At 50.4% G+C, this 27,885-nt stretch overlaps 1 protein-coding gene across 1 annotated transcript in view; it reads right to left on the bottom strand.

Moving 5' to 3' along the window:
• CEP15 (centrosomal protein 15) overlaps positions 1-19,736 on the bottom strand; it is a 36,174-nt gene extending 16,438 nt beyond the window's left edge. Inside the window, exons 1-2 of the mRNA XM_063938833.1 lie at positions 19,478-19,736; positions 802-872 (exon numbers count right to left, since the gene is read on the bottom strand). Coding sequence (XP_063794903.1) covers positions 802-872; positions 19,478-19,492 — 86 coding nt within the window. The 5' untranslated portion in view covers positions 19,493-19,736. The remainder of the gene's footprint in view (positions 1-801; positions 873-19,477) is intronic.
• Between the last annotated feature and the right edge of the window lie 8,149 nt (positions 19,737-27,885).

The following is a 27,885-nucleotide window of genomic DNA, read 5'->3' as shown; positions in this document are numbered from 1 at the left end:
CTGCGTCTCCAAAGCTACTTATATAAACCCCCCTAAGTCATTCCTTGGTCTATCGTTGTACTATTTTATGATTATGAATTTGGAACTGTTTAGTATATTTCTTTGTTTTCATTAAATTTGAATTTCCTTTTCAGCTGCTGCTCATATTGAAAATCCCAACCTTCACATATTGTCTTCTCGCTTTATATTACTGTGTAACACTTCTCCGGAGATTGCACTGTATGTGCTACAGCGACATGCAATGACAAACACATCCAATGCATTCACAGCATATGTCTGCAGCAGTGTATCTATTATAGGGTGCCAGTGTCAGATACAACACTATGGGCCAAATGTAATACTGTAGGTACAGTAGCGCCTTATTGGAAGTACAGGGACTTGGGCGAGTCAACAGTAAGATTTAAAGCGGCAATGTTTTCGTAGGCAAAAGCAATCTGTTTTTGTCTTAATGAACATTTCTGCTTTTAAACTGACTTCTAACTGACTGAAATCTAGGCACTTTCAGAAACCAGCTACTTATTACGGGTTACATACTATTTACCGGCGGGCGGCATGCTGGCTATCAAGATCCCGTCAGCGGCATCCTGCCCGCCAGAATGCCGGCAGTGGGGTGAGCGCTAAGAGTCCCCTTGCAGGCTCGCTGCCCTCGCAACGCTGCGGACTCGGTTTATTCCCACTCTATGGGTGTCGTGGACACCCACGAGTCAGAATAGCCCCTGTGCGCCGGGATTCCGGCTGTTGGCTATAGGGATTCCGGCATTGGTATCTATTATATTTGGCCCTGTGTGACAATGAACTTACATGGCTTTGTGCATCTTTTCCAGTTCCTCCTCTCTGGCTGAGTACAGAGTCAGACTTTCCTCACAGCCGCCCTTAAGAAAAGAGCAAAGCAGGATTATGTAGACAAATTTGCCAATAAAGCATTAGGCTACGTACATTGGAGGTCATTCCGAGTTGTTCGCTCGCAAGGCGATTTTAGCAGAGTTGCTCACGCTAAGCCGCCGCCTACTGGGAGTGAATCTTAGCATCCTAAAATTGCGAACGAAGTATTCGCAATATTGCGATTACACACCTCGTAGCAGTTTCTGATTAGCTTCAGACTTACTCGGCATCTGCGATCAGTTCAGTGCTTGTCGTTCCTGGTTTGACGTCACAAACACTCCCAGCGTTCGCCCAGACACTCCTCCGTTTCTCCGGCCACTCCTGCGTTTTTTCCGGAAACGGTAGCGTTTTTTCCCACACGCCCATAAAACGGCCTGTTTCCGCCCAGTAACACCCATTTCCTGTCAATCACATTACGATCGCCAGACCGATGAAAAAGCCGTGAGTAAAATTACTAAGTGCATAGCAAATTTACTTGGCGCAGTCGCAGTGCGGACATTGCGCATGCGCATTAAGCGGAAAATCGCTGCGATGCGAAGATTTTTACCGAGCGAACAACTCGGAATGAGGGCCCTTATGTAAACTGTATGCAAAGAAAAAATAAAAGGCACTGATAAAAAGTTGGGTGTAAATAAGGGATGCGGTTACATTCCGGACGGTCGGGAACCCGGTGCATGGGATACCAGCGCTGGAATTTCGACACATGACGGAATGCCAACACTGGAGTCCAGTGGCGTGTGGTGAGGTCAGTGGCTAGTGAGGCACTATAGCCATAATGTCCGCCGAATCCTGCCGATGACCCCTAGCCAATGCCCACTACAGCCTCTGAGCCGATACCCGCTGCCACCGCCAATGGCTTACAAACTCGCCCACAATCAACTGACCCAGCCCTCCGCCACTAATTTCTATCTCAGTCCGATGCCGCCAATGCCCGCTGCCTGCCTGCTCATCATACTTGTGATATATTGTACATTTTTATAGAAAAAAATAAAAATTAGTGTTTGGGACTGGGAAGGGAGTGGGAGGAGGACATGAATGCAATTTTGTTGTCCAGGGCTTCCATTAACTTAATGGAGAAGGGTCTGAATGGGTTAAAAAAAAAATGCGTGAGGTCCCCCCTCCTAAGTATATCTAGCTTCGGGCTCTTTGAGCCGGTCCTGGTTGTTTAAATACTGGGGGGAAAATTGGACAGGGGTTCCCCGTATTTAGACAACCAGCACCGGGCTCTTAGTCCGGTCCTGGTTTCAAAAATACGGGGGACAAAAGATGTAGGGGTCCCCCGTATTTGTACTACCAGCACCGGGCTCCACTAGCCAGAGAGATAATGCCACAGCCGGAGGACACTTTTATGTAGGTCCCTGCGGCCGTGGCATTACCCCCCCAACTAGTCACCTCTGGCCGGGGTACCCTGGAGTGGGGACCCCTTAAATCAAGGGGTCCCCCCCTCCAGGCACCCAAAGGCCAGGGGTGAAAACTGAGGCTGTCCCCAACACCCCTGGGCGGTGGGTGCTGGGCTGATAGCCATGTGTGTAAAAAAAGAATATTGTTTTTTGTTGTGGAACTACAAGGCCCAGCAAGCCTCCCCCGCTTGCTGGTACTTGGAGAACCTCAAGTACCAGCAGGCGGGGAAATAACGGGCTCGCTGGTACCTGTAGTTCTACAACAAAATTATTAAAACACACTTCCACACTCACACATACTTACCTACATCCCACGCCGGTCACGTCCACTTGTCCAGTAGAATCCAATAGGGGTACCTGTAAAAATGAGAGAGATTACTTACCTACATTCCACGCCGGTCACGTCCACTTGTCCAGTAGAATCCAAAGGGGTAGAGGACCTGTAAAAATGAACATTATACTGACATATCCATACCTCCCAACATGACCCTCTCCAGGAGGGACACAATGCTCTGCTTCTGGACTTTTCTCTTAATTTATGATTGCCATCACCTGTGCTGAACAGGTCTATGGATTAGAAAGGTGTTTGAGCACAGGTGATGGGAATCATAAATGAATAGGGAAGTCCAGGAGCAGTGCATTCTGTCCCTCCTGGATAGGGTCACGTTGGGAGGTATGCATATCTACAGGAGGGGGATAGAGGAGAGAGAGAGAGAGAGCGAGAAAGAGAAAGAGAAAGAGAGAGAGAGAGAGAGAGAGAGAGAAGAAGAGAAGAGAGACACGCGAACTAACCTGCTGCTGCTGTTGCTGCTGGAGCCGGCGGAAGAGGACAGCCGCACGTGCTGTACGGCCACCGCTGCTGCCTGTCAGATGATCGGGAGCCGGGAGGACGGAGCCAGAGGGGGAGGACGGGGGAGAGCTGCACGCTCCGCAGGACTGCTGCTGCTGGTAGTGAGGTGAGCGGGAGCCGGAGCAGGAGGACGGGGGGGGAGGGAGAGAGCCGCACACACTGAAGGCCCACCGCTACTCCCGGCTATCATCAGCGCCGGGACCCGCCACATGTGGGTGATTGGACAAGCGGATCCAGCCCTGGATCCGCTGTCCAATCACAGGTGCCTCGCTGACATGGGGGTGGTGTCCTGTCAGCGAGGCACTTGGAACAGTGCCGATTTCCCTATGTTTTTTCATGGGCTTTTAAAAGCCCAGTGCTAGGCTTCGCCCCCCGCACTGTCCCCGTTCCCATTATCCACGGGAGGCACTGCTATCAGTGCCTCCCAAAGTAATTTAAAGCAGGAAAATTATTAGGATTCAATAAAGAAGATACTTATGACACATAATGTGTCATAAGTATCTTCTTTTTATTATTTTAATAATTAATCACAGGGGAGGCCCTGCCTCCCCTGACTGCACGTCCCTGCTGGAGTCCCAAAAGAGGCCAGCACACCAAATCAGAAATCCCGACCTCCGTGATCCTGATCGTTGAGACAGCGGGGCGGGTAAGAACTAAGCCGGGGATGGAGGGGTTAACCCCCTGGGGACTTAGGGTTAGGGTGGGGGGTTAGACGGTTAGGTTTACTGTGCTGGGAGGGGGGGGGGTTAGGTTTAGGCGCCACCTGAGAGGGGGTGGGGGGGTTAGGGTCAGGCTGCATGCGGAGGAGAGGGGGGGGGGGAGTTAGGGTTAGGCACCTAAAATGGAGGACTAGGGCTAGGGCAGGATAGAAGGAGGGTTAGACTACTTACTGCCCCTTGTCGGGATTTCGACTGTCAGAATGCTGCTGTCAGTCTCCTGACCACCGGCATCCCGATGGCTGGCATTTAAATAAACTCAAAAGCGTGGGACTGGATTATAAAACAGTTAAATGGACAAGAACCTGGTTGCAGGATAGGAAACAGACAGTTGTAGTAAATGGAGTGCATTCTATGGAGGGAAATGTTACCAGTGGAGTACCCCAGGGATCTGTACTTGGACCAAAGCACTTTAATATCTTTGTTGGTGACATTGCAAATGGTAATGACGGGAAAGTATGCTTTTTTGCAAATGACACAAATATATGCAACAGGGTAGACCCACCGGGAGGGGTAAAACAAATGACTGATGATCTAGGTAGACTTAAGAAATGGTCAAAAATGTACCAACTACAGTTTAATGCTAAAAAATGCAAACTCATGCACTTTGGGACTCAAAAACCCAAAGTCTAAATATAGTACTAATGGCACTATACTGGAAACTACTGAGGAGGAAAGGGATCTAGGAGTCACTATTTCAAGTGTCTTAAAGGCAGGAAAGCAATGTAACAAAGCAATGAGGAAGGCTAGTCAGATGCTTGGTTGCATAGGGAGAGGAATCAGTAGCAGAAAGAAAGAAAGAAGTAATAATGCCACTGTATAGGTCATTGGTACGGCCTAATTTAGAATACTGTGTTCAGTTCTGGAGGCCATATCTTCAGAAGGATATAAATACATTAGAGAGTGCACAAAGAAGGGCAACTAATATGGTGCATGGCCTACATCACAAAACTTACCCGGAAAGGCTAAAAGATCTTAATATGTACAGTTTAGAGCCGAGAATGGAAAGGGGGGACATGATAGACACTTTCAAATATATCAAGGGTTTTCACAAAGTCCAGGAGGGAGACATTGTTCAAAGCAAGAGAAGTATTAGAACTTGAGGACATACACTAAAAATGGTGGTTGGTAGGTTCAGGGGAAATTTAAGGAAAAAGTACTTCACATAAAGGGTAGTGGATAATAGGATTTTAATACCTACCGGTAAATCCTTTTCTCTTAGTCCGTAGAGGATGCTGGGGATGCTTCAAGAACCATGGGGTATAGACGGGATCCGCAGGAGACATGGGCACACTATAAGACTTTGAATGGATGTAAACTGGCTCCTCCCTCTATGCCCCTCCTCCAGACTCCAGTTATAGGAACTGTGCCCAGGGAGACGGACATTTCGAGGAAAATTTTTAAACTAAGGTGAGATACATACCAGCTCACACCTCAAACACGCCGTACAACATGGCATTCAACAACAACGCATGCAACGGCATGACTAACATCAGCCACAGACTGACTGAACTCAACACAACATGTGTGTAACCATAACCAATAACTGCAGATACAGCCCGCACTGGGACGGGCGCCCAGCATCCTCTACGGACCTTGAGAAAAGGATTTACCGGTAGGTATTAAAATCCTATTTTCTCATACGTCCTAGAGGATGCTGGGGATGCTTCAAGTACCATGGGGTTTATACTAAAGCTCTAGAACGGGCGGGAGAGTGCGGATGACTCTGCAGCACCGACTGACCAAACAAGAGGTCATCCTCAGCCACGGTATCAAACTTGTAGAACTTCGCAAAGGTGTTTGATCCCGACCAAGTAGCAGCTCGGCAAAGTTGTAATGCCGAGACCCCCCGGGCAGCTGCCCAGGACGAGCCCACCTTTCTGGTAGAATGGGCCTTCACCGATTTCGGTAACGGCAATCCTGCCGTAGAATGAGCCTGCTGAATCGTATTACAGATCCAGCGCGCAATAGTCTGCTTAGAAGCAGGAGCCCCAATCTTGTTGGGAGCCCACAGGACAAACAGAGCCTCTGTTTTCCTAATCTGAGCCGTTCTGGTGACATAGATTTTCAAAGCTCTGACCACATCGAGAGATTTCGATTCCGCCAAAGCGTCAGTAGCCACTGGCACCACAATAGGCTGGTTCACGTGAAATGATGAAACCACCTTTGGCAGAAATTGCTGACGAGTTCTCAACTCCGCTCTATCAGCATGGAAGATTAAATAGGGGCTTTTGTGAGACAAAGCCGCCAACTCAGACACCCGCCTTGCGGACGCCAAGGCCAACAACATGACTACTTTCCAAGTAAGGAATTTTAACTCAACCTTACGCAAAGGTTCAAACCAATTAGATTGTAGGAACTGCAATACCACATTAAGGGGGTTATTCCGAGTTGTTCGCTCGTTGCCGATTTTCGCAACGTACCGATTAAGGGGAAAATGCGCATGGTACGCAGTGCACATGCGCTAAGTATTTTAGCACAAAACTTAGTAGATTTACTCACGTCCGACCGAAGAATTTCCATCGTTGAAGTGATCGGAGTGTGATTGACAGGAAGTGGGTGTTTCTGGGCGGAAACTGGCCGTTTTCTGAGAGTGTGTGGAAAAACGCAGGTGTGCCAGGATAAAACGCGGGAGTGTCTGGAGAAACGGGGGAGTGGCTGGCCGAACGCAGGGCGTGTTTGTGACGTCAAACCAGGAACGAAACGGCCTGAGCTGATCGCAGTGTAGGAGTAAGTTTCGAGCTACTCAGAAACTGCTAATAGTTTTCTATTTGCAATTCTGCTAATCTTTCGTTCGCAATTCTGCTAAGCTAACATACACTCCCAGACGGCGGCAGCCTAGCGTGTGCAATGCTGCTAAAATCTGCTAGCGAGCGAACAACTCGGAATGACCCCCTAAGATCCCACGGTGCCACAGGAGGCACAAAAGGAGGTTGGATATGCAGCACGCCCTTCACGAAGGTCTGAATTTTCTGCAAGAAGATTGATAAGGCCGAAATGTGTACTTTAATGGAGACTAACTTCAGGCCCGCATCCACACATGCTTGCAAAAAATGGAGCAAACATCCCAATTGAAATTCTTCCGTAGGAGCCGTCTTGGATTCACACCAAGACACATATTTCCTCCAAATACAGTGGTAATGCTTTGCCGTTACTTCTTTTCTAGCCTGAAGAAGTGTGGGAATGACTTCACTGGGAATACCCTTCCGGGCTAGGATTTGGCGTTCAACCGCCATGCCGTCAAACACAGCCGCGGTAAGTCTTGATACACGCACGGCCCTTGTTGTAACAGGTCCTCCCGTAGAGGAAGAGGCCAGGGATCTTCTATGAGCAACTCCTGAAGATCTGGATACCAGGCCCTTTTTGGCCGATCCGGAACAATGAGTATCGCCTGAACCCTTGTTCTTCGTATAATCTTTATCACCTTTGGAATGAGTGGAAGTGGAGGGAACACATAGACCGACGGAAACACCCACGGTGTCACTAGGGCGTCCACCGCTATTGCTTGAGGGTCCCTTGACCTGGAACAATATCTCTGAAGTTTCTTGTTGAGGCGGGACGCCATCATGTCTATTTGAGGAATTCCCCAACGACTTGTCACTTCTGCAAAGACCTCTTGATGAAGACCCCACTCTCCCTGCTTCCCAGTTGTCCACTCCCGGAATGAAGACTGCTGACAGAGCGCTTGCATGTCTTTCCGCCCAGCGAAGAACTTTCGTGGCCTCGGCCTTTGCCGCTCTGGTCTTTGTTCCGCCCTGGCGGTTTATGTACGCCACTGCTGTTATGTTGTCTGACTGAATTAAGATGGGCAGACCGCGAAGCAGATGTTCTGCTTGTAAAATTCCATTGTAAACGGCTCTTAATTCCAGAATGTTTATGTGAAGACAAGCTTCCTGGCTTGACCATTTTCCCTGAAAATTTCTCCCCTGTGTGACTGCTCCCCAGCCTCGGAGGCTTGCATCTGTGGTCACCAGGATCCAATCCTGAATCCCGAACCTGCGTCACTCTAGAAGGTGAGAACTGTGCAGCCACCACAGAAGGGGGATCCTGGTCCTGGAAGATAGGATTATTTTCCGGTGCATGTCCAGGTGAGACCCGGACCACTTGTCCAACAGGTCCCACTGAAACACCCTGGCATGGAACCTGCCATACGGAATGGCCTCGTAGGCCGCCACTATCTTCCTCAGCAACCGAGTGCATTGAAGAACTGACACTTTTGCTGGTTTCAGAATCTGTTTTACCATGTTCTGTATTTCCAGAGCCTTTTCCACTGGAAGAAAAACTCTCTGTAATTCTGTATTCAGAATCATACCCAGGAACGACAGCCGTGTCGTCAGAACCAACTGTGATTTTGGCAAGTTTAGGAGCCAACCATGTTGTTGCAGAATCGTCAGTGAAAGCGCAACATTTTTCAGCAAATGTTCCTTGGATCTCGCTTTTATAAGTAGATCGTCCAAGTACGGGATAACTGCGATTCCCTGCTTGCGCAGGAGAACCATCATTTCCGCCATAACCTTGGTGAAAATCCTCGGAGCCGTGGACAGACCAAACGGCAACGTCTGAAATTGGTAATGACAATCCTGAACAGCGAACCCCAGGTATGCCTGATGTGGAGGATATATGGGAACGTGTAAGTAGGCATCCTTTATGTCGACCGACACCATAAAATCCCCCTCATCCAGACTGGAGATCATTGCTCGGAGAGATTCCATCTTGTATTTGAATTTTTTCAGAAAAAAATTGAGGGATTTTAGGTTCAGAATCGGTCTGACTGAGCCATCCGGCTTCGGGACCACGAACAGGCTCGAATAAAAGCCTTCCCTCTGTTGTGACAGGGGTACAGTGACAATTACTTGATTTTGACACAGCTTTAGTATTGCCGCGCATACTACCTCTCTTTCTAGAAGAGAAGCTGGCAAGGCCGATTTGAAAAATCGGTGAGGGGGCACGTCTTGAAACCCTAATCTGTACCCTTGGGTTACTATCTCTAAGATCCAAGGATCCAGGTCTGAGTGCACCCAGACCTGACTGAAAAGTTTGAGACGTGCCCCCACCAGTGCGGAATCCCGCAGAGGAGCCCCAGCATCATGCGGTGGATTTGGTAGAAGCCGGAGAGGACTTCTGCTCTTGGGAACTTGCCACAGCCTGTAACCTTTTTCCCCTTCCTCTTCCTCTCGCAGCAAGGAAGGAGGACCCTCGTCCTTTTTTGTATTTATTGGGCTGAAAGGACTGCATCTGATAGTGGGGCGTTTTCTTCTGTTGTGCAGGAACATAAGGTAAAAATGATGACTTCCGCGGTAGCCGTAGATACCAGGTCAGTGAGGCCGTCACCAAACAAGACACTATCGTTAAACGGTAACGACTCCATCGCCTTCTTAGATTCAGCATCAGCATTCCATTGATAAATCCACAATGCTCTCCTAGCTGAGACTGCCATGGCATAGGCCCTTGATCCCAAGAGGCCAATATCCCTTACAGCTTCTTTTAAATATGCTGCAGCGTCCCTGATATGACCCAGAGTCAAAAGCACGTTATCCCTGTCTAGGGTATCTATCTCAGATGACAAGCAATCTGCCCACTTTTCAAAAGCGCTACTCACCCATGCCGAAGCAACGGCAGACCTGAGTAGTGAACCCGTAGTGACATAAATGGATTTTAGTGTATTTTCCTGCTTACGATCCGCAGGATCCTTTAGGGCTGCCATGTCAGGAGACGGAAGCGCCACCTTTTTGGATAGACGCGATAAAGCTTTGTCTACCGTGGGGGTTGACTCCCACTTTTCCCTGTCTCCAAAAGGAAACGGATATGCCACTGGAATTCTTTTGGGAACCAGTACCTTCTTGTCAGGATTTTCCCAAGCCTTTTCAAAAAGAGCGTTCAGTTCATGAGAGGGAGGAAACGTCACCTCAGGTTTCTTTCCTTTATACATACAGACCCTTGTATCAGGAACAGCAGGGTCCTCTGTTATATGCAATACTTTGTTTATTGCCACAATCATGTACTGAATGCTCTTAGCCAGTTTAGGATTCAATCTGGCATCACTATAGTCGACACTGGAATCAGAGTCCGTGTCGGTATCCGTATCTGCTATCTGGGTAAATGCACGTTTCTGTGACCCTGAAGGGGTCTGAGCTTGTGACAATGCATCCTCCATGGCTCTTCTCCATGTCTGGTTCTTAGACTCAGATTTATCAAATCTCTTAGTCAACCGAGCCACATTTGCATTCAAAACACTCAACATATTTACCCAATCATCCGTCTGCGGTGCCGACACGGTCACTCTCACAGTCTTTTCTGTCCCCACTCCAGCCTCCTCCTGGGAAGAGCACTCAGCCTCAGACATGTCGACACACACGTACCGACACCCCCAACCACACTGGGGCTATAGGAGACAGACCCACAACAAAGCCTGTAAGAGAGACACAGAGGGAGTTCTGCCAGCTCACAACCCAGCGCCTATCCCGGTACTGAAGCGAGTAAAAGACTGCCCAGACCTGTTAGCGCTTTTATATGTAAATAATTAGCACCAAATCTCTTGTGCCCCCCCCCCCCCCCGTTTTGCACCCTGTTACTTGTACAGCAGTGTGGGAGGCCAGGCTCAGCGTTCTCTGCAGCTTCTGTGAAGAGAAAATGGCGCTGTCAGATCTGTGAGGGCTAAGCCACGCCCCCTTCATGGCGAGCTTCAGTCCCGCTTAAATTACATATTTATACTGGAGGGGGTCCGTAATTAGTGCCTAGGCACGGTTTACACATTTGCAAGTGCTATTTGAGGGTCCTATGTTGCCCAGGGCGCCCCCCCCCCCCTGCGCCCTGCACCCTGCAGTGCCGTTCTCATGTGGGAGCATGGAGCGCAGCATCTCAAAAGCCGCCTTCTGCCGTCACTGAAGTCTTCTGATCTTCCTTTACTCACCCGGCTTCTGTCTTCTGGCTCTGTGAGGGGGGTGACGGCGCGGCTCCGGGAACAAGCAGCTAGGCGCACCAAGTGATCGAACCCTCTGGAGCTAATGGTGTCCAGTAGCCTAGAAGCAGAGCCTTTGAACTCAGAGAAGTAGGTCTGCTTCTCTGCCCTCAGTCCCACGATGCAGGGAGCCTGTTGCCAGCAGGTCTCCCTGAAAATAATAAACCTAACTAAGTCTTTTTTCTGAGAAACTCTGGAGAGCTCCTCAGTGTGCATCCAGTCTCACTGGGCACAGACTCTAACTGGAGTCTGGAGGAGGGGCATAGAGGGAGGAGCCAGTTCACACCCATTCAAAGTCTTATAGTGTGCCCATGTCTCCTGCTGATCCCGTCTATACCCCATGGTTCTTGAAGCATCCCCAGCATCCTCTAGGACGTATGAGAAAATAAGAATTTACTTACCGATAATTCTATTTCTCGGAGTCCGTAGTGGATGCTGGGGTTCCTGAAAGGACCATGGGGAATAGCGGCTCCGCAGGAGACAGGGCACAAAAAGTAAAGCTTTAGGATCAGGTGGTGTGCACTGGCTCCTCCCCCTATGACCCTCCTCCAAGCCTCAGTTAGGATACTGTGCCCGGACGAGCGTACACAATAAGGAAGGATTTATGAATCCCGGGTAAGACTCATACCAGCCACACCAATCACACTGTACAACCTGTGATCTGAACCCAGTTAACAGTATGATAACAGCGGAGCCTCTGAAAAGATGGCTCACAACAAATAATAACCCGATTTTTGTAACTATGTACAAGTAATGCAGATAATCCGCACTTGGGATGGGCGCCCAGCATCCACTACGGACTCCGAGAAATAGAATTATCGGTAAGTAAATTCTTATTTTCTCTATCGTCCTAGTGGATGCTGGGGTTCCTGAAAGGACCATGGGGATTATACCAAAGCTCCCAAACGGGCGGGAGAGTGCGGATGACTCTGCAGCACCGAATGAGAGAACTCCAGGTCCTCCTTAGCCAGGGTATCAAATTTGTAGGATTTTACAAACGTGTTTGCCCCTGATTAAATAGCCGCTCGGCAAAGTTGTAAAGCCGAGACCCCTCGGGCAGCCGCCCAAGATGAGCCCACCTTCCTTGTGGAATGGGCATTTACATATTTTGGCTGTGGCAGGCCTGCCACAGAATGTGCAAGCTGAATTGTATTACACATCCAACTAGCAAAAGTCTGCTTAGAAGCAAGAGCACCCAGTTTGTTGGGTGCATACAGGATAACAGCAAGTCAGTTTTCCTGACTCCAGCCGTCCTGGAACCTATATTTTCAGGGCCCTGACCACATCTAGCAACTTGGAGTCCTCCAAGTCCCTAGTAGGCGCAAGACACCACAATAAGCTGGTTCAGGTGAAACACTGACACCACCTTAGGGAGAGAACTGGGGACGAGTCCGCAGCTCTGCCCTGTCCGAATGGACAAACAGATATGGGCTTTTTTGAGAAAAAAACCACCAATTTGACACTCGCCTGGTCCAGGCCAGGTCCAAGAGCATGTTCACTTTTCATGTGAGATGCTTCAAATCCACAGATTTGACTGGTTTTAAACCAATGTGTTTTGAGGAATCCCAGAACTACGTTGAGATCCCACAGTGCCACTGGAGGCACAAAAGGGGGTTGTATATGCAATACTCCCTTGACAAACTTCTGGACTTCAGGAACTGAAGCCAATTCTTTCTGGAAGAAAAATCGACAGGGCCGAAATTTGAACCTTAATGGACCCCAATTTGAGGCCCATAGACACTCCTGTTTGCAGGAAATGCAGGAATCGACCGAGTTGAAATTTCTTCGTGGGGCCTTCCTGGCCTCACACCACGCAACATATTTTCGCCACATGTGGTGATAATGTTGTGCGGTCACCTCCTTTCTGGCTTTGACCAGGGTAGGAATGACCTCTTCCTGAATGCCTTTTCCCTTAGGATCCGGCGTTCCACCGCCATGCCGTCAAACGCAGCCGCGGTAAGTCTTGGAACAGACATGGTACTTGCTGAAACAAGTCCCTTCTTAGCGGCAGAGGCCATAAGTCCTCTGTGAGCATCTCTTGAAGTTCCGGGTACCAAGTCCTTCTTGGCCAATCCGGAGCCATGAGTATAGTTCTTACTCCTCTACGTCTTATAATTCTCAGTACCTTAGGTATGAAAAGCAGAGGATGGAACACATACACCGACTGGTACACCCACGGTGTTACCAGAACGTCCACAGCTATTGCCTGAGGGTCTCTTAACCTGGCGCAATACCTGTCCCGTTTTTTGTTCAGACGGGACGCCATCATGTCCACCTTTGGTAATTCCCAACGGTTTACAATCATGTGGAAAACTTCCCCATGAAGTTCCCACTCTGCCGGGTGGAGGTCGTGCCTACTGAGGAAGTCTGCTTCCCAGTTTCCATTCCCGGAATGAAACACTGCTGACAGTGCTATCACATGATTTTCCGCCCAGCGAAAAGTCCTTGCAGTTTTTGCCACTGCCCTCCTGCTTCTTGTGCCGCCCTGTCTATTTACGTGGGCGACTGCCGTGATGTTTTATCCCACTGGATCAATACCGGCTGACCTTGAAGCAGAGGTCTTGCTAAGCTTAGAGCATTGTAAATTGCCCTTAGCTCCAGTATATTTATGTGGAGAAAAATCTCCAGACTTGATCACACTCCCTGGAAATTTTTTCCTTGTGTGACTGCTCCCCAGCCTCTCGGGCTGGCCTCCGTGGTCACCAACATCCAAAACTGAATGCCGAATCTGCGGCCCTCTAGAAGATGAGCACTCTGTAACCACCACAGGAGAGACACCCTTGTCCTTGGATATAGGGTTATCCGCTGATGCATCTGAAGATGCGATCCGGACCATTTGTCCAGCAGATCCCACTGAAAAGTTCTTGCATGAAATCTGCCGACTGGAATTGCTTCGAAGGAAGTCACCATTTTTTTTTACCATGGCCCTTGTGCAATGATGCACTGATTTTAGGAGGTTCCTGACTAGCTCGGATAACTCCCTGGCTTTCTCTTCCGGGAGAAACACCTTTTTCTGGACTGTGTCCAGAATCATCCCTAAGCACAGGAGACTTGTTGTCGGGATCAGCTGCGATTTTGGAATATTTAGAATCCACCCCTGCTGTTGTAACAGTATCCGAGATAGTGCTACTCCGACCTCCAACTGTTCCCTGGACTTTGCCCTTATCAGGAGATCGTCCAAGTAAGGGATAATTAAGACGCCTTTTCTTCGAAGAAGAACCATCATTTCGGCCATTACCTTGGTAAAGACCCGGGGTGCCGTGGACAATCCAAACGGCAGCGTCTGAAACTGATAGTGACAGTTCTGTACCACGAACCTGAGGTACCCTTAGTGATAAGGGCAAATTTGGGACATGGAGGTAAGCATCCCTGATGTCTCGGGACACCATATAGTCCCCTTCTTCCCGGTTCGTTATCACTGCTCTGAGTGACTCCATCTTGATTTGAACCTTTGTAAGTGTTCAAATTTTTTTAGATTTAGAATAGGTCTCACCTAGCCTTCTGGCTTCAGTACCACAATATAGTGTGGAATAATACCCCTTTTCTTGTTGTAGGAGGGGTAATTTAATTATCACCTGCTGGGAATACAGCTCGTGAATTGTTTCCCATACTGCCTCCTTGTCGGAGGGAGGCCTTGGTAAAGCAGACTTCAGGAGCCTGCGCAGGGGAAACGTCTCGACATTCCAATCTGTACCCCTGGGATACTACTTGTAGGATCCAGGGGTCCAGTACGGTCTCAGCGTCATGCTGAGAGCTTGTCAGAAGCGGTGGAACGCTTCTGTTCCTGGGAATGGGCTGCCTGCTGCAGTCTTCTTCCCTTTCCTCTATCCCTGGGCAGATATGACTCTTATAGGGACGAAAGGACTGAAGCTGAAAAGACGGTGTCTTTTTCTGCAGAGATGTGACTTAGGGTAAAAACGGTGGATTTTCCAGCAGTTGCCGTGGCCACCAGGTCCGATGGACCGACCCCAAATAACTCCTCTTCCTTTATACGGCAATACACCTTTGGAATCTGCATCACCTGACCACTGTCGTGTCCATAAACATCTTCTGGCAGATATGGACATCGCACTTACTCTTGATGCCAGAGTGCAAATATCCCTCTGTGCATCTCGCATATATAGAAATGCATCCTTAAATGCTCTATAGTCAATAAAATACTGTCCCTGTCAAGGGTATCAATATTTTTAGTCAGGGAATCCGACCAAGCCACCCCAGCTCTGCACATCCAGGCTGAGGCGATCGCTGGTCGCAGTATAACACCAGTATGTGTGTATATACTTTTTATGATATTTTCCAGCCTCCTGTCAGCTGGCTCCTTGAGGACGGCCCTATCTATAGACGGTACCGCCACTTGTTCTGATAAGCGTGTGAGCGCCTTATCCACCCTAAGGGGTGTTTCCCAACGCGCCCTAACTTCTGGCGGGAAAGGGTATACCGCCCATATTTTCTATCGGGGGGAACCCACGCATCATCACACACTTCATTTAATTTATCTGATTCAGGAAAAACTACGGTAGTTTTTTCACATCCCACATAATACCCTCTTTTGTGGTACTTGTAGTATCAGAAATATGTAACACCTCCTTCATTGCCCTTAACGTGTGGCCCTAATAAGGAATACGTTTGTTTATTCACCGTCGACACTGGATTCAGTGTCCCTGTCTGTGTCTGTGTCGACCGACTAAAGTAAACGGGCGTTTTAAAACCCCTGACGGTGTTTTTGAGACGTCTGGACCGGTACTAATTGTTTGTCGGCCGTCTCATGTCGTCAACCGACCTTGGCGCGTGTTGACATTATCACGTAATTCCCTAAATAAGCCATCCATTCCGGTGTCGACTCCCTAGAGAGTGACATCACCATTACAGGCAATTGCTCCGCCTCCTCACCAACATCGTCCTCATACATGTCGACACACACGTACCGACACACAGCACACACACAGGGAATGCTCTGATAGAGGACAGGACCTACTAGCCCTTTGGAGAGACAGAGGGAGAGTTTGCCAGCACACACCAAAAACGCTATAATTATATAGGGACAACCTTATATAAGTGTTTTCCCTTATAGCATCTTTTTTATATATTTCTAACGCCAAATTAGTGCCCCCCCTCTCTGTTTTAACCCTGTTTCTGTAGTGCAGTGCAGGGGAGAGCCTGGGAGCCTTCCCTCCAGCCTTTCTGTGAGGGAAAATGGCGCTGTGTGCGGAGGAGATAGGCCCCGCCCCTTTTTCGGCGGCCTCGTCTCCCGCTCTTAACGGATTCTGGCAGGGGTTAAATATCTCCATATAGCCCCCGGAGGCTATATGTGAGGTATTTTTAGCCAAAAATAGGTTTTCATTGCCTCCCAGGGCACCCCCCTCCCAGCGCCCTGCACCCTCAGTGACTGCCGTGTGAAGTGTGCTGAGAGGAAATGGCGCACAGCTGCAGTGCTGTGCGCTACCTTAAGAAGACTGAGGAGTCTTCATGCCGCCGATTCTGGACCTTCTTCTTGTTTCAGCATCTGCAAGGGGGCCGGCGGCGAGGCTCCGGTGACCATCCAGGCTGTACCTGTGATCGTCCCTCTGGAGCTAATGTCCAGTAGCCAAAGAAGCCAATCCATCCTGCACGCAGGTGAGTTCACTTCTTCTCCCCTAAGTCCCTCGTTGCAGTGATCCTGTTGCCAGCAGGACTCACTGTAAAATAAAAAACCTAAGCTAAACTTTTCTAAGCAGCTCTTTAGGAGAGCCACCTAGATTGCACCCTTCTCGGCCGGGCACAAAAATCTAACTGAGGCTTGGAGGAGGGTCATAGGGGGAGGAGCCAGTGCACACCACCTGATCCTAAAGCTTTACTTTTTGTGCCCTGTCTCCTGCGGAGCCGCTATTCCCCATGGTCCTTTCAGGAACCCCAGCATCCACTAGGACGATAGAGAAAAGTGGAATAGCCTCCCGTTAGAGGTGGTAGAGGTAAAGTAGAAGAATTTAAACATGCTTGGGATAGGCATATGAATATCCTTACAAAGAACTAGTGGGGCATACACACGGGGAGTAATTGTTGCCTATTTTCTAGGCGATCTGGCTAGATCGCAGTTTACCGGCACTGTAAAGCGGAGCGTGTGGTAAATCACGTCATCGCTTGCCATGTCCACCTACTTCACTCGGCAAGTGGGCGGCTAGGCAGTGTGTGGAGGCCAGAACCAGGAAACTTGCCAACCCTTGCAGGCACTATTCGATTTTCATGAGCCTCCCAGCCACTCCGAGACAGCAGGCACGTATATGGTGCGCACAGAGCCGGCGCTACCCGCTCAGCAGCTCCTGCAAAGCAGGGAGGCGCTGGTCGGAAGAGGCGCTCTCCCCGCTCTGCTGTTGCTGCTGGCTCCCGGCTGCCTCTGCGTCTGTCACACTGTATGACAGCCGCAGACAGCGTGAAGCGCGGCTCCGGCTCCCTCCCTCCTGTTTCCGCCCCCTCCTCCCCACTGGCAACGGCGCCGGCATGAGCCGGATTAAGGTAGGGGCTCAGCGGGTTAGTACTAAAGCAGTTGCCGGGCCAAAACGTCCGCAAAAGGTCTGTCCCGGCGAAGTCCCCAGGGAGCAGCTTCACTTCTCTGAAGTGCTCCACAGAGCGCCGGGTTGTATGCTTGCTTGAAGTTGCTAATGTATGGGGGTGAGTTTTCCGCCCCCGGCTGTAAGCTGACAGAGGGTGGGAAGAAGTCAGTAGCGGATCTTGCCATGGGCAAGCAGGACTTTTGCCCGGGGCGCCGCCTTCTGGCACATTTCAGAGCGCTACAGTAGTCTGTACAGGGGGCGTAGATGACCACGCCCCCTTACGAAGCCACGCCCCCCATTGCCGCCCGGGCCGCGCAAAGCCCCAGAACCGGCCCTGGAAGAAGTGTACTGTGGGTGGGGGTGCAGTGTGCCGGCAGTTGCTACTGTATGTCCCGACGGTGTGGGGAGGAGGTGGGTTGAAGTGCTGACAGCTGCCAGCGCTCCAGGGCAGAGGTACTGTGGTTATTGGCCACTTCTTCTTTGGGGATGAGGGGGGGAGGGGAGGGGGCATTATGTGTGGCACGTCTACTGTGGCTTTTCTCTGGGGCACTACTGCTGTGGGCGCTCAGTGTGACATGACTATTGTGGGCGCTCAGTGTGGCACGACTACTGTGGGCGCTCTGTGTGGCACGACTACTGTGGGCGCTCAGTGTGGCACGACTACTGTGGGCGCTCAGTGTGGTATGACTACTGTGGGCGCTCAGTGTGGCACGACTACTGTGGGCGCTCAGTGTGGCACGAATACTGTGGGCGCTCAGTGTGGCACGAATACTGTGGGCGCTCAGTGTGGCACGAATACTGTGGGCGCTCTGTGTGGCACGACTGCTGTGGGCGTTCTGTGTGGCACGACTACTGTGAGCATTATGTATTAGGCACGCTATCATTGTGGGCATTTTGTGTGGCACTACTTCTGCGAGTGTTATTTGTATAAGGGACACTACTGTGGGTATTGTGTACAAGGAGCACTACTGTGTGTCATAATGTGAATTAGGTACACAACTATTTGGTGCAATATGAATGGGGCACTACGTGTGGTATAATGTTAATACGATTGTGATACTGTGTAGCATAATTTGAATTGGGGGACACAATTATGTGGCCACGCCCCTTCCATGTGAGACCACGCCCCTTTGGCGAGCACTGTCCCTTTACTACATATATGAGGGAGGGTGCAAATTTATTGTTTGCAGGGGAGCGCCGGACACCCTAGCACCGGCCCTGGGTGCGCATGTATTTCCATTGCCTGTACTGGTGTATGCTCGGTTTTGGACCATGCGCAGTGCGAACACATGAGAGGTAAGCGCCACAAACATCAGGCCCTCAGTGGCCACTATTACGCACACCTTTCTAGCACTCATCCCCCGTAACAGTTTAATATCATACACCCTTGGTACCGACACAGTCTCCACACTGAGCTACACAGTCTACTCATGTGTAATATGGTGATTTTCTTGGTTTGTATTTAAAATACTGGAGGGGCCTATGAATTAAGGAAGGGGATTCCCCCGACTGTACACACACTTTGCTCACCTCTTTATGTGCCACATGTAACGTCGCCCGAGTTCGGCGGCTGTGCGGGATGCCGGACGAACTCTGAATTTTTTTTAAAGGGGCATGGTTTTACTTTGTGATTGCCCATTTAAAAAAAAAAAAAAGTCTGGTTTTACCTTGTAAGTGATAGCCCCTTTAAAAAAACATCCGAGTTCTGCGGCATCCCGCACGGCCACCGAACTCGGGCGGCATTACATCCGGCCAATGTATGTGTGCGCATTTGTCGAACCTACAATAGCATAGCGGCTGCCATTCTGATCCCTTCCCTGCATTATTACATGCAGGGAAGGGGAACCTACTACACAAACGTGCGCAGTTACCGATTTTGCCCCCAACAACCCTTAATACATCTCCCCCATAATAATAAGTTACTTCAAAGCCAGTTATCACAGAAACTGTAGGACATATTCTGCCAATCCCACTTTGGAATCACCAAGCTGCCATTGGTGTATATATTTGCTTACTAGGATAATAACCCCTAATTCTCATCCATAGTCTGGCACGTCATGCTGGGACTTGTAGTACCATGACAGCTGGAGAAGCACAGTATGGTAGATGTGGTGCCCAGTCACTGAGCTGCTGCAGAACCTCACCTGTCCATCAGGCATGCCTGGTTATATAGCTGCTGCAGCAGCAACCTGTCAATCACCGACCGGAGTATCCCTCTGACGTCCCCGTGGCGCTACTTCCGTGTACAGCCGTCACCCAGGCAACCAACCGGAAGCGGCGCGCTGTTATAGAGTCGACGTTGCACGAGCGCGCCCTGCTGTCCCCACACTGCACCTATCGCCGTGCAGCCCTCTCGCGGGCTCTCCGTCACTAACAGCTAGGAAAAGTCGAATTAGTTAAAGCTGATTATTCGTTTGTAAAGCAGATTTCTCTCTTGTGTCATTCTAGACTAGCTGCGGCAGCCATTTTGATGTAGACCAAGATCGCTCCTAGTTCCTAGGCAACGTGTTGTTCCCTGTGATGAGGACACTTTTAGCAGTGAGTTGCCATTTTGTGTGTGATTAGCTGTGTGCAATGGCAGGAATGGAAATAGCTGTGTGCTGCTGCCCTCTAGTGTCAATAATGTGCATGTGTAGATTTTGTCGGGTGATCACAGCCATGCAGTCCCTGGGCAGCTACTGGGCACAGAAACTGTGAATAGATGTGGGGGAAATACACTAGTCCAGTGTTTCCCAACCTCTGTCCTCAAGGCACACAGACGGTCCAGGTTTTAGTAATAGCCGTGCTTGAGCTCAAAATAACTGAGGTGCTAATTAAGTCACCTGTGCTCAAGTATGCAGATTGCCTCTGTAGTGTTTTTTGCAATTGCAAACTAGACCTCTGTTTATTTGGTACTAGCTGGAGTAACCGGCGTTGCCTGGGATTTTAAGAATGTTTGTTTACAAAAATACATTCAAATATTAAACACACAGTATAAATAAAATTGTAGATAGCTGAATACCCGTGCTTCACTACGGGATGAGGATGGTAAATTAGCATACCTCCCAACATGACCCTCTCCAGGAGGGACAGAATGATCTGCTCCTGGACTTCCCTCTTACTGTATGATTGCCATCACCTGTGGTGAAACACCTTTCTTATCCATTACCCTGTTCAAAACAGGTGCCGGCTATCTTCAATTAAGAGAAAAGTCCAGAAACAGAGCATTTTGTCCCTCCTGGAGAGGGTCATGTTGAGAGGTATGAATTAGAATGATAGTTGTTCGTTAATTTACGTTGGTTGGAGACAGGGGCGTCAGAACGTTTTTAGGTTGGGGGGGCAAGATATAATCTGAGTTTGGCGCCCCTAGCTTCCCAGCCCACTGTGACAGCGGATGACATGAAAGGCATATGTGTCGGTGCATCATTATGATTATTAGCATTACCAGCAACATGGTAAACATGGGATCTGGTTTGGATCCCAGCAGTCGGAATCCTGACACTGCTCGGAATGCTGGCGTTGGCATCCCGAATAGGATCACAATCCCGGCGCCGGTTCCTGGATGTCTGTGTGCTGGGCAACCGGAGAGGTAAGCCATGGAGGGTGGAAGTGGGGGGGGGTGGAAGGGTTAGGTGTAGGCTGTGGGAAGGGGGTGTTAGGGTTAGGCTGCAGGGAGGGGAGGGGGAGGTTAGGTTTAGGCCGTGGGAAAGGGGGGATTAGGGTTATGCACCCCCAGGGAGGGTTAGTCTGCGGGGTGGGAAGGGTTAGGGTTAGGCTGCGGGGAGGGAAGGTTAGGCACTAAGGGGGGAGGGTTAGGCACTAAAGAGGGGCGGGGGGGTTAGGGTTCGACTGCGGTGAGGGAGGGTTAGGTTTAGGCTGCAGGGATTGGAGGGTTAGGGTGAGGCTGCAGGTAGGGAGGGTTAGGGGGTATAGAGGGGAAGGGTTAGGACACTTAACTCCCAGGTGTCGGATTCTGCTCATGGGGATGCAGCGTTAGGTGTTCTGACAGTGTGCAGGCAGTTGAATGATATATACTGTACCCTGGCTGGTCTCTGTGTCAGCCCCACATACAGTACATAAGGTAATATCTCATCTCCCAGCCAGAAGCAGCAGTGTGTCAGCACCAGCGGAGGAGGTCAGAGGAGAGAGGAGGGGATGGAAGGAAACAGAAGCCCCCGGACCGCCTCCTTCCTCTTTGTCATGTCCTGCAGCCGGCTGCGTACTTAGTACTATAATTGGTCAGTTCGACTTATTATTAGTACTGCTCATACTACTGCTGTGGGCCCCTTTGTTGCTTTGGGCCCCGGTGCAGTAGTTCCGCCGCTGCGCGGCAGGTATCCAATCGCAGCGCTCCCAGTGCCGGCGTGAGCAGGGGCAGAGGCGCTGGTATACAGGAGCACCATCAGCGGGAGGCAGATGCCAGGCAGAGAGAGAGGAGGGGAGGCAGATGTTGGGCAGAAAGAGGGGGGAAAAGATGCTGGGCAGAAAGAGGGGGGAAAAGATGCTGGGCAGAGAGGGGGGGCAGATGCTGGGCAGAGAGAGGGGGGACAGATGCTGCGGAGAGGGGGCAGATGATGGGCAGAAAGAGGGGGGGCAGATGCTGGGCAGAGAGAGGGGGGACAGATGCTGGTCAGTGAGAGGGGGAACAGATGCTGCGGAGAGGGGCAGATGATGGGCAGAAAGAGGGGGAGCGGAAGCTGGGCAGAGAGAAGGGGGACAGATGCTGCGGAGAGGGGGCGGATGCTGGGCAGAGAGAGGGGGGATAGATGCTGCGGAGAGGGGGAGCAGATGCTGGGCAGAGAGAAGGGGGGACAAATTCTGCGGAGAGGGGGACAGATGATGGGCAGAGAGGGGGACAGATGCTGCGGAGAGGGGGGCAGATGCTGGGCAGAAAGAGGGGGAGCAGCTGCTGGTCAGAGAGAAGGGGGGACAAATGCTGCGGAGCGGGGGACAGATGATGGGCAGAGAGAGGGGGGACAGATGCTGCGGAGAGGGGGGCAGATGATGGGCAGAGAGAGGGGGGACAGATGCTGCGGAGAGGGGGACAGATGATGGGCAGAGAGAGGGGGGGACAGATGCTGCGGAGAGGGGGGCAGATGATGGGCAGAGAGAGGGGGGACAGATGCTGCGGAGAGGGAGGCAGATGCTGGTCAGAGAGAGGGGGGACAGATGCTGCGGAGAGGGGGGCAGAGAGGGGAGGCAGATGCTGGTCAGAGAGAGGGGGGACAGATGCTGCGGAGAGGGGGACAGATGATGGACACAGAGAGAGGGGACAGATGCTGCGGAGAGGGGGGCAGATGATGGGCAGAAAGGGGGGGGACAGATGCTGGGCAGAGATATGGGGGGGCAGATGCTGCGGAGAGGGGGGCAGATGATGGGCAGAGAGAGGGGGGCAGATGCTGCAGAGAGGGGGAGCAGATGATGGGCAGAGAGAGGGGGAGCAGATGCTGCGGAGAGGGGGCAGATGATGGGCAGAGAGAGGGGGAGCAGATGCTGGGCAGAGAGAAGGGGGACAGATGCTGCGGAAAGGGGGCGGATGCTGGGCAGAGAGAGGGGGGACAGATGCTGCGGAGAGGGGGAGCAGATGCTGGGCAGAGAGAAGGGGGGACAAATTCTGCAGAGAGGGGGACCGTTGATGGGCAGAGAGGGGGAGACAGATGCTGCGGAGAGGGGGGCAGATAATGGGCAGAAAGAGGGGGAGCAGATGCTGGGCAGGGAGAAGGGGGGACAGATGCTGCGGAGAGGGGGGCAGATGCTGGGCAGAGAGAGGGGGGACAGATGCTGCGGAGAGGGGGGCAGATGCTGGGCTTCTTCTGGCCATATTGATGATACCAGGGAGGGGAGGAGACGAGAGGCACCGCAGTGAGTTGCAGGGACTTCCCCTGCTGCTGCTCTCACAGTGAGTACGCTCTAACCCCTCCTCCCATCCCTGTGCTGCCAGCGCTCCTGCCTGTCATGCAGTGTGACAGGGGCAGCGGCAGCCGGCAGCAGCAGAATAGCAGAGCAGGGAGAGCGCCTCCCTGCTTTGCAAACTCTGAGCGGGTAGCGCCGGACCTGGGTGCCTCTCTCATGTTTGGGGGGAGCGAGCTGCCCCCTTGCCCCCCCTATTCCGACGCCCCTGGTTGGAGATCTAGTATATAGGCATATCTTTTTTTTTTTTTTTTTTTTGCAATCTTTGTTTATTTGTTATATAAAAGATGTTGTACATAGGAAAAAAAATGGAAATATACCATTCAAATACAAAGAAGCCGTTACCAAGGCCGGTCATATAGGTTATAGAAAAGTCAATCGAGACGTGCCGCCAAACAAATAAAGATATGAGTAAAACAATCCTTGTGGCGCATGGTTATTCCTTTCAAGTATCAATTAACAAAACATGTAAATAACATGACAATAAGAAGAAAACAGCAGATAAAAAAGAAACAAAGAAGGGAAAGCAAGAATAATAGGATTTTAATACCTACCGGTAAATCCTTTTCTCGTAGTCCGTAGAGGATGCTGGGGTCACTTCAAGAACCATGGGGTATAGACGGGATCCGCAGGAGACATGGGCACTTTAAGACTTTCAAAGGGACGTGAACTGGCTCCTCCCTCTATGCCCCTCCTCCAGACTCCAGTTATAGGAACTGTGCCCAGGGAGACGGACATTTAGAGGAAAAGGATTTATTGTTAAACTAAGGGGAGATACATACCAGCTCAAACCTCAAGCACGCCGTACAACATGGCATTTAACACAACGCAAGTCAACGGCATGAACAACATCAGCAACAGGCTGACTATAAACGTAACACAACATGTGTGTAACCACAACTAATAACTGCAGATACAGTACGCACTGGGACGGGCGCCCAGCATCCTCTACGGCAGGGGTGGCCAACCAGTCAGAAACAAAGAGCCAAAAATTTTGTTGGGCACGTCAAAAATCCGACATCGAGCCGCAGGCGCACATGCAAAAATGGGGTGTGGCCTTGTGCCTGCTAGGCCACGCCTCTGGTATAAAATACATTTCAAAAACCAGATCCACATATAATACATTTTTAAAGCCAGATCTACATTTAAAAAGACACTTCCACATAAAACAATTGAGAAAGATCCACATAAAATATATTGAAAAAGCCAGATTCACATAATACACTTCAGCTCCCCCATGTGTCACTGCAGCCAGTACCCTACTGTGTCACTTCAGCCAGCTACCTCATGTGTCACTCCAGCCAGTACCCTGCTGTGTCACTTCAGCCAGCTCCCCCATGAGTCACTCCTGCCAGCACTCTCCTGTGTCACTCCTGCCAGGACCCTCATATGTCACTACATTCCCCCCCCCCAAAAAAAAAAAAAACACACCTCGTGCCATTGCAGCAGCCCCTTATGTGTCCTCTGTTTGACAGTGGGTGTCTCACCTCAAGTATCTGGCTCTCTCATTTCTCAGTACCCGTAGTGCTGCTGTTGACTGTCTGGCTGGAGTGCAGCAGTTTCCGGATCTGTTGTGGTCACATGACTTTGAATAAAGAAAGAGCCGCATGAGGCTCAAGAGCCACAGGTTGGCCACCACTGCTCTACGGACTAAGAGAAAAGGATTTACCGGTAGATATTAAAATCCTATTTTCTCATACGTCCTAGAGGATGCTGGGGTCACTTCAAGAACCATGCGGTTTATACCAAAGCTCTAGAACGGGCGGGAGAGTGCGGATGACTCTGCAGCACCAATTGACCAAACATGAGGTCCTCATCAGCCAGGGTATCAAACTTGTAGAACTTCGCAAAGGTGTTTGAACCCGACCAAGTAGCCACTCGGCAAAGCTGTAATGCCGAGACCCCCCTGCAGCCACCCAGGACGAGTCCACCTTTCTGGTAGAATGGGCCTTCACCAATTTCGGTAGCGGCAATCCAGCCATAGAATGAGCCTGCTGAATCGTATGACAGATCCAGCGCGCAATAGTTTGCTTGGAAGCAGGAGCCCCAATTTTGTTGGGAGCATACAGGACAAACAGAGCCTCCGTTTTCCTAAAATGAGCCGTTCTGGCCACATAAATTTTCAAAGCTCTGACAACGTCTAGAAACTTCGATTCCAGCAAGGCGTCAGTAGCCACTGGCACCACAATAGGTTGGTTCAAGTGGAACGACGAAACCACTTTCGGCAGAAATTGCTGACGAGTCCTCAACTCCGCTCTATCTTCATGGAAGATCAAATAAGGGCTCTTGTTAGACAAGGCCGCCAATTCAGACATCCGCCTGGTGGATGCCAAGGCCAATAGCATGACCACTTTCCAAGTGAGGAATTTCAACTCCACCTTTTGTAAAGGTTCAAACTAATGAGATTGAAGGAATTGCAACACCACGTTAAGATCCCACGGTGCCACAGGGGGCACAAAGGGAGGTTGGATGTGCAACACGCCTTTCACAAAAGTCTGAACTTCTGGAAGGGAGGCCAATTGTTTCTGGAAGAAAACCGATAATGCCGAAATTTGTACTTTAATGGAGCCCAACTTTAGGCCCGCATCCACACAGGCTTGTAGAAAATGGAGAAAACGTCCCAACTGAAATTCTTCCGTAGGAGCCTTCTTGGATTCACACCAAGACACGTATTTTCTCCAAATACGGTGGTAATGTTTAGACATTACACCTTTCCTGGCCTGAATAAGAGTGAGGATGACTTCCTTGGGAATACCCTTCCGGGCTAGGATCCGGTGTTCAACCTCCAAGCCATCAAACGTAGTCGCAGTAAGTCTTGGAACACGCACGGCCTCTTCTGTAACAGATCCTCTCGTAGAGGAAGGGGCCAGGGATCTCCTATGAGTAATTCCTGAAGATCTGGATACCAAGCCCTCCTTGGCCAGTCTGGAACAATGAGGATCGCTTGAACCTTTGTTCTTCTTATGATCTTTATCACTTTTGGAACGAGCGGAAGCGGAGGAAACACGTACACTGACTGAAACACCCACGGTGTCACTAGGGCATCCACCGCTATTGCTTGAGGGTCTCTCGACCTGGAACAATATCTCTGAAGTTTCTTGTTGAGGCGAGACGCCATCATGTCTATTTGAGGAATTCCCCAAAGACTTGTCACTTCTGCAAAGACCTCTTGATGAAGACCCCACTCTCCTGGATGGAGATCATGTCTGCTGAGGAAGTCTCCTTCCCAGTTGTCCACTCCTGGAATGAAGATCGCTGACAGAGCGCTTGCATGCCTTTCCGCCCAGCGAAGAACCTTTGTGGCCTCTGCCATTGCCGCTCTGCTCTTTGTTACGCCCTTGCGGTTTATATACTCTACTGCTATTATGTTGTCCGACTGAATCAGGACGGGCCGATTGCGAAGAAGATGTTCCGCTTGCAGAAGGCCGTTGTAAATGGCCCTTAGCTCCAGAACGTTTATGTGTAGACAAATTTCCTGGCTTGACCATCTTCCCTGGAAGCTTTCCCCCTGTGTGACTGCTCCCCAGCCTCGGAGATTCGCATCCGTGGTCACTAAGATCCAGTCCTGGATCCCGAACCTGCGTCCCTCTAGGAGGTGAGCGCTGTGCAGCCACCACAGGAGTGAGATTCTGGTCTTGGAAGACAGGATTATCCTTCGGTGCATGTGCAGATGGGACCCGGACCACTTGTCAAACAGGTCCCATTGAAACACTCTGGCATGGAATCTGCCAAACTGAATGGCCTCGAAGGCCGCCACCATCTTCCCAAGCAACCGAGTGCATTGCTGGATCGATACTTTTGCTGGTTTCAGAATTTGTTTGACCAGGTTCTGAATTTCCAGAGCCTTTTCCACTGGAAGAAAAACTCTCTGTAATTCTGTGTCCAGAATCATTCCCAAAAACGACAGCCGTCTCGTTGGAACCAACTGTGATTTTGGCAAGTTTAGAGCGTAATATTCTGCAGTAATTGGTCCCTGGATCTCGCCTTTATCAGGAGATCGTCCAAGTCCAAGTACGGGATAATTGTGACTCCTTGCTTGCGCAGGAGAACCATCATTTTGGCCATTACTTTGGTGAAAATCCTCGGAGCCGTGGACAGACCGAAGGGCAGCGTCTGAAATTGGTAATGACAATCCTGTACTGCAAACCTCAGGTAAGCCTCATGTGGAGGCTAAATGGGAACATGTAAGTAGGCATCCTTTATGTCTACCGACACCATAAAATTCCCCTCCTCCAGACTGGAGATCACTGCCCGGAGAGATTCCATCTTGAATTTGAATTTTCTTAGGTAGAAATTTAGGAATTTGAGGTTCAGGATTGGTCTGACTGAGCCGTCTGGCTTCGGGACCACGAACAGGCTCGAATAAAAGCCTTCTACCTGTTGCGACGGGGGAACCTTGACAATGACTTGATTGTGACACAATTTTTGTATTGCGGCGCATACCACCTCCCTGTCCGGAAGAGAAGCTGGTAAGGCTGATTTAAAAAATCGGTGAGGGGGAACGTCTTGAAACTCCAGTTTGTACCCCTGGGACACTATTTCTAAAACCCATGGGTCCAGGGCCGAACGAGCCCAGAACTGACTGAAGAGCTTGAGACGTGCCCCCACCGGTGCGGACTCCCACAGAGGAGCCCCAGCGTCATGCAGTGGATTTGGCAGAAGC

Source organism: Pseudophryne corroboree, chromosome 9, assembly GCF_028390025.1.
Source record: "Pseudophryne corroboree isolate aPseCor3 chromosome 9, aPseCor3.hap2, whole genome shotgun sequence".
NCBI lineage: Eukaryota > Metazoa > Chordata > Amphibia > Anura > Myobatrachidae > Pseudophryne > Pseudophryne corroboree.
This window is presented reverse-complemented; position numbering and strand designations above follow the sequence as displayed.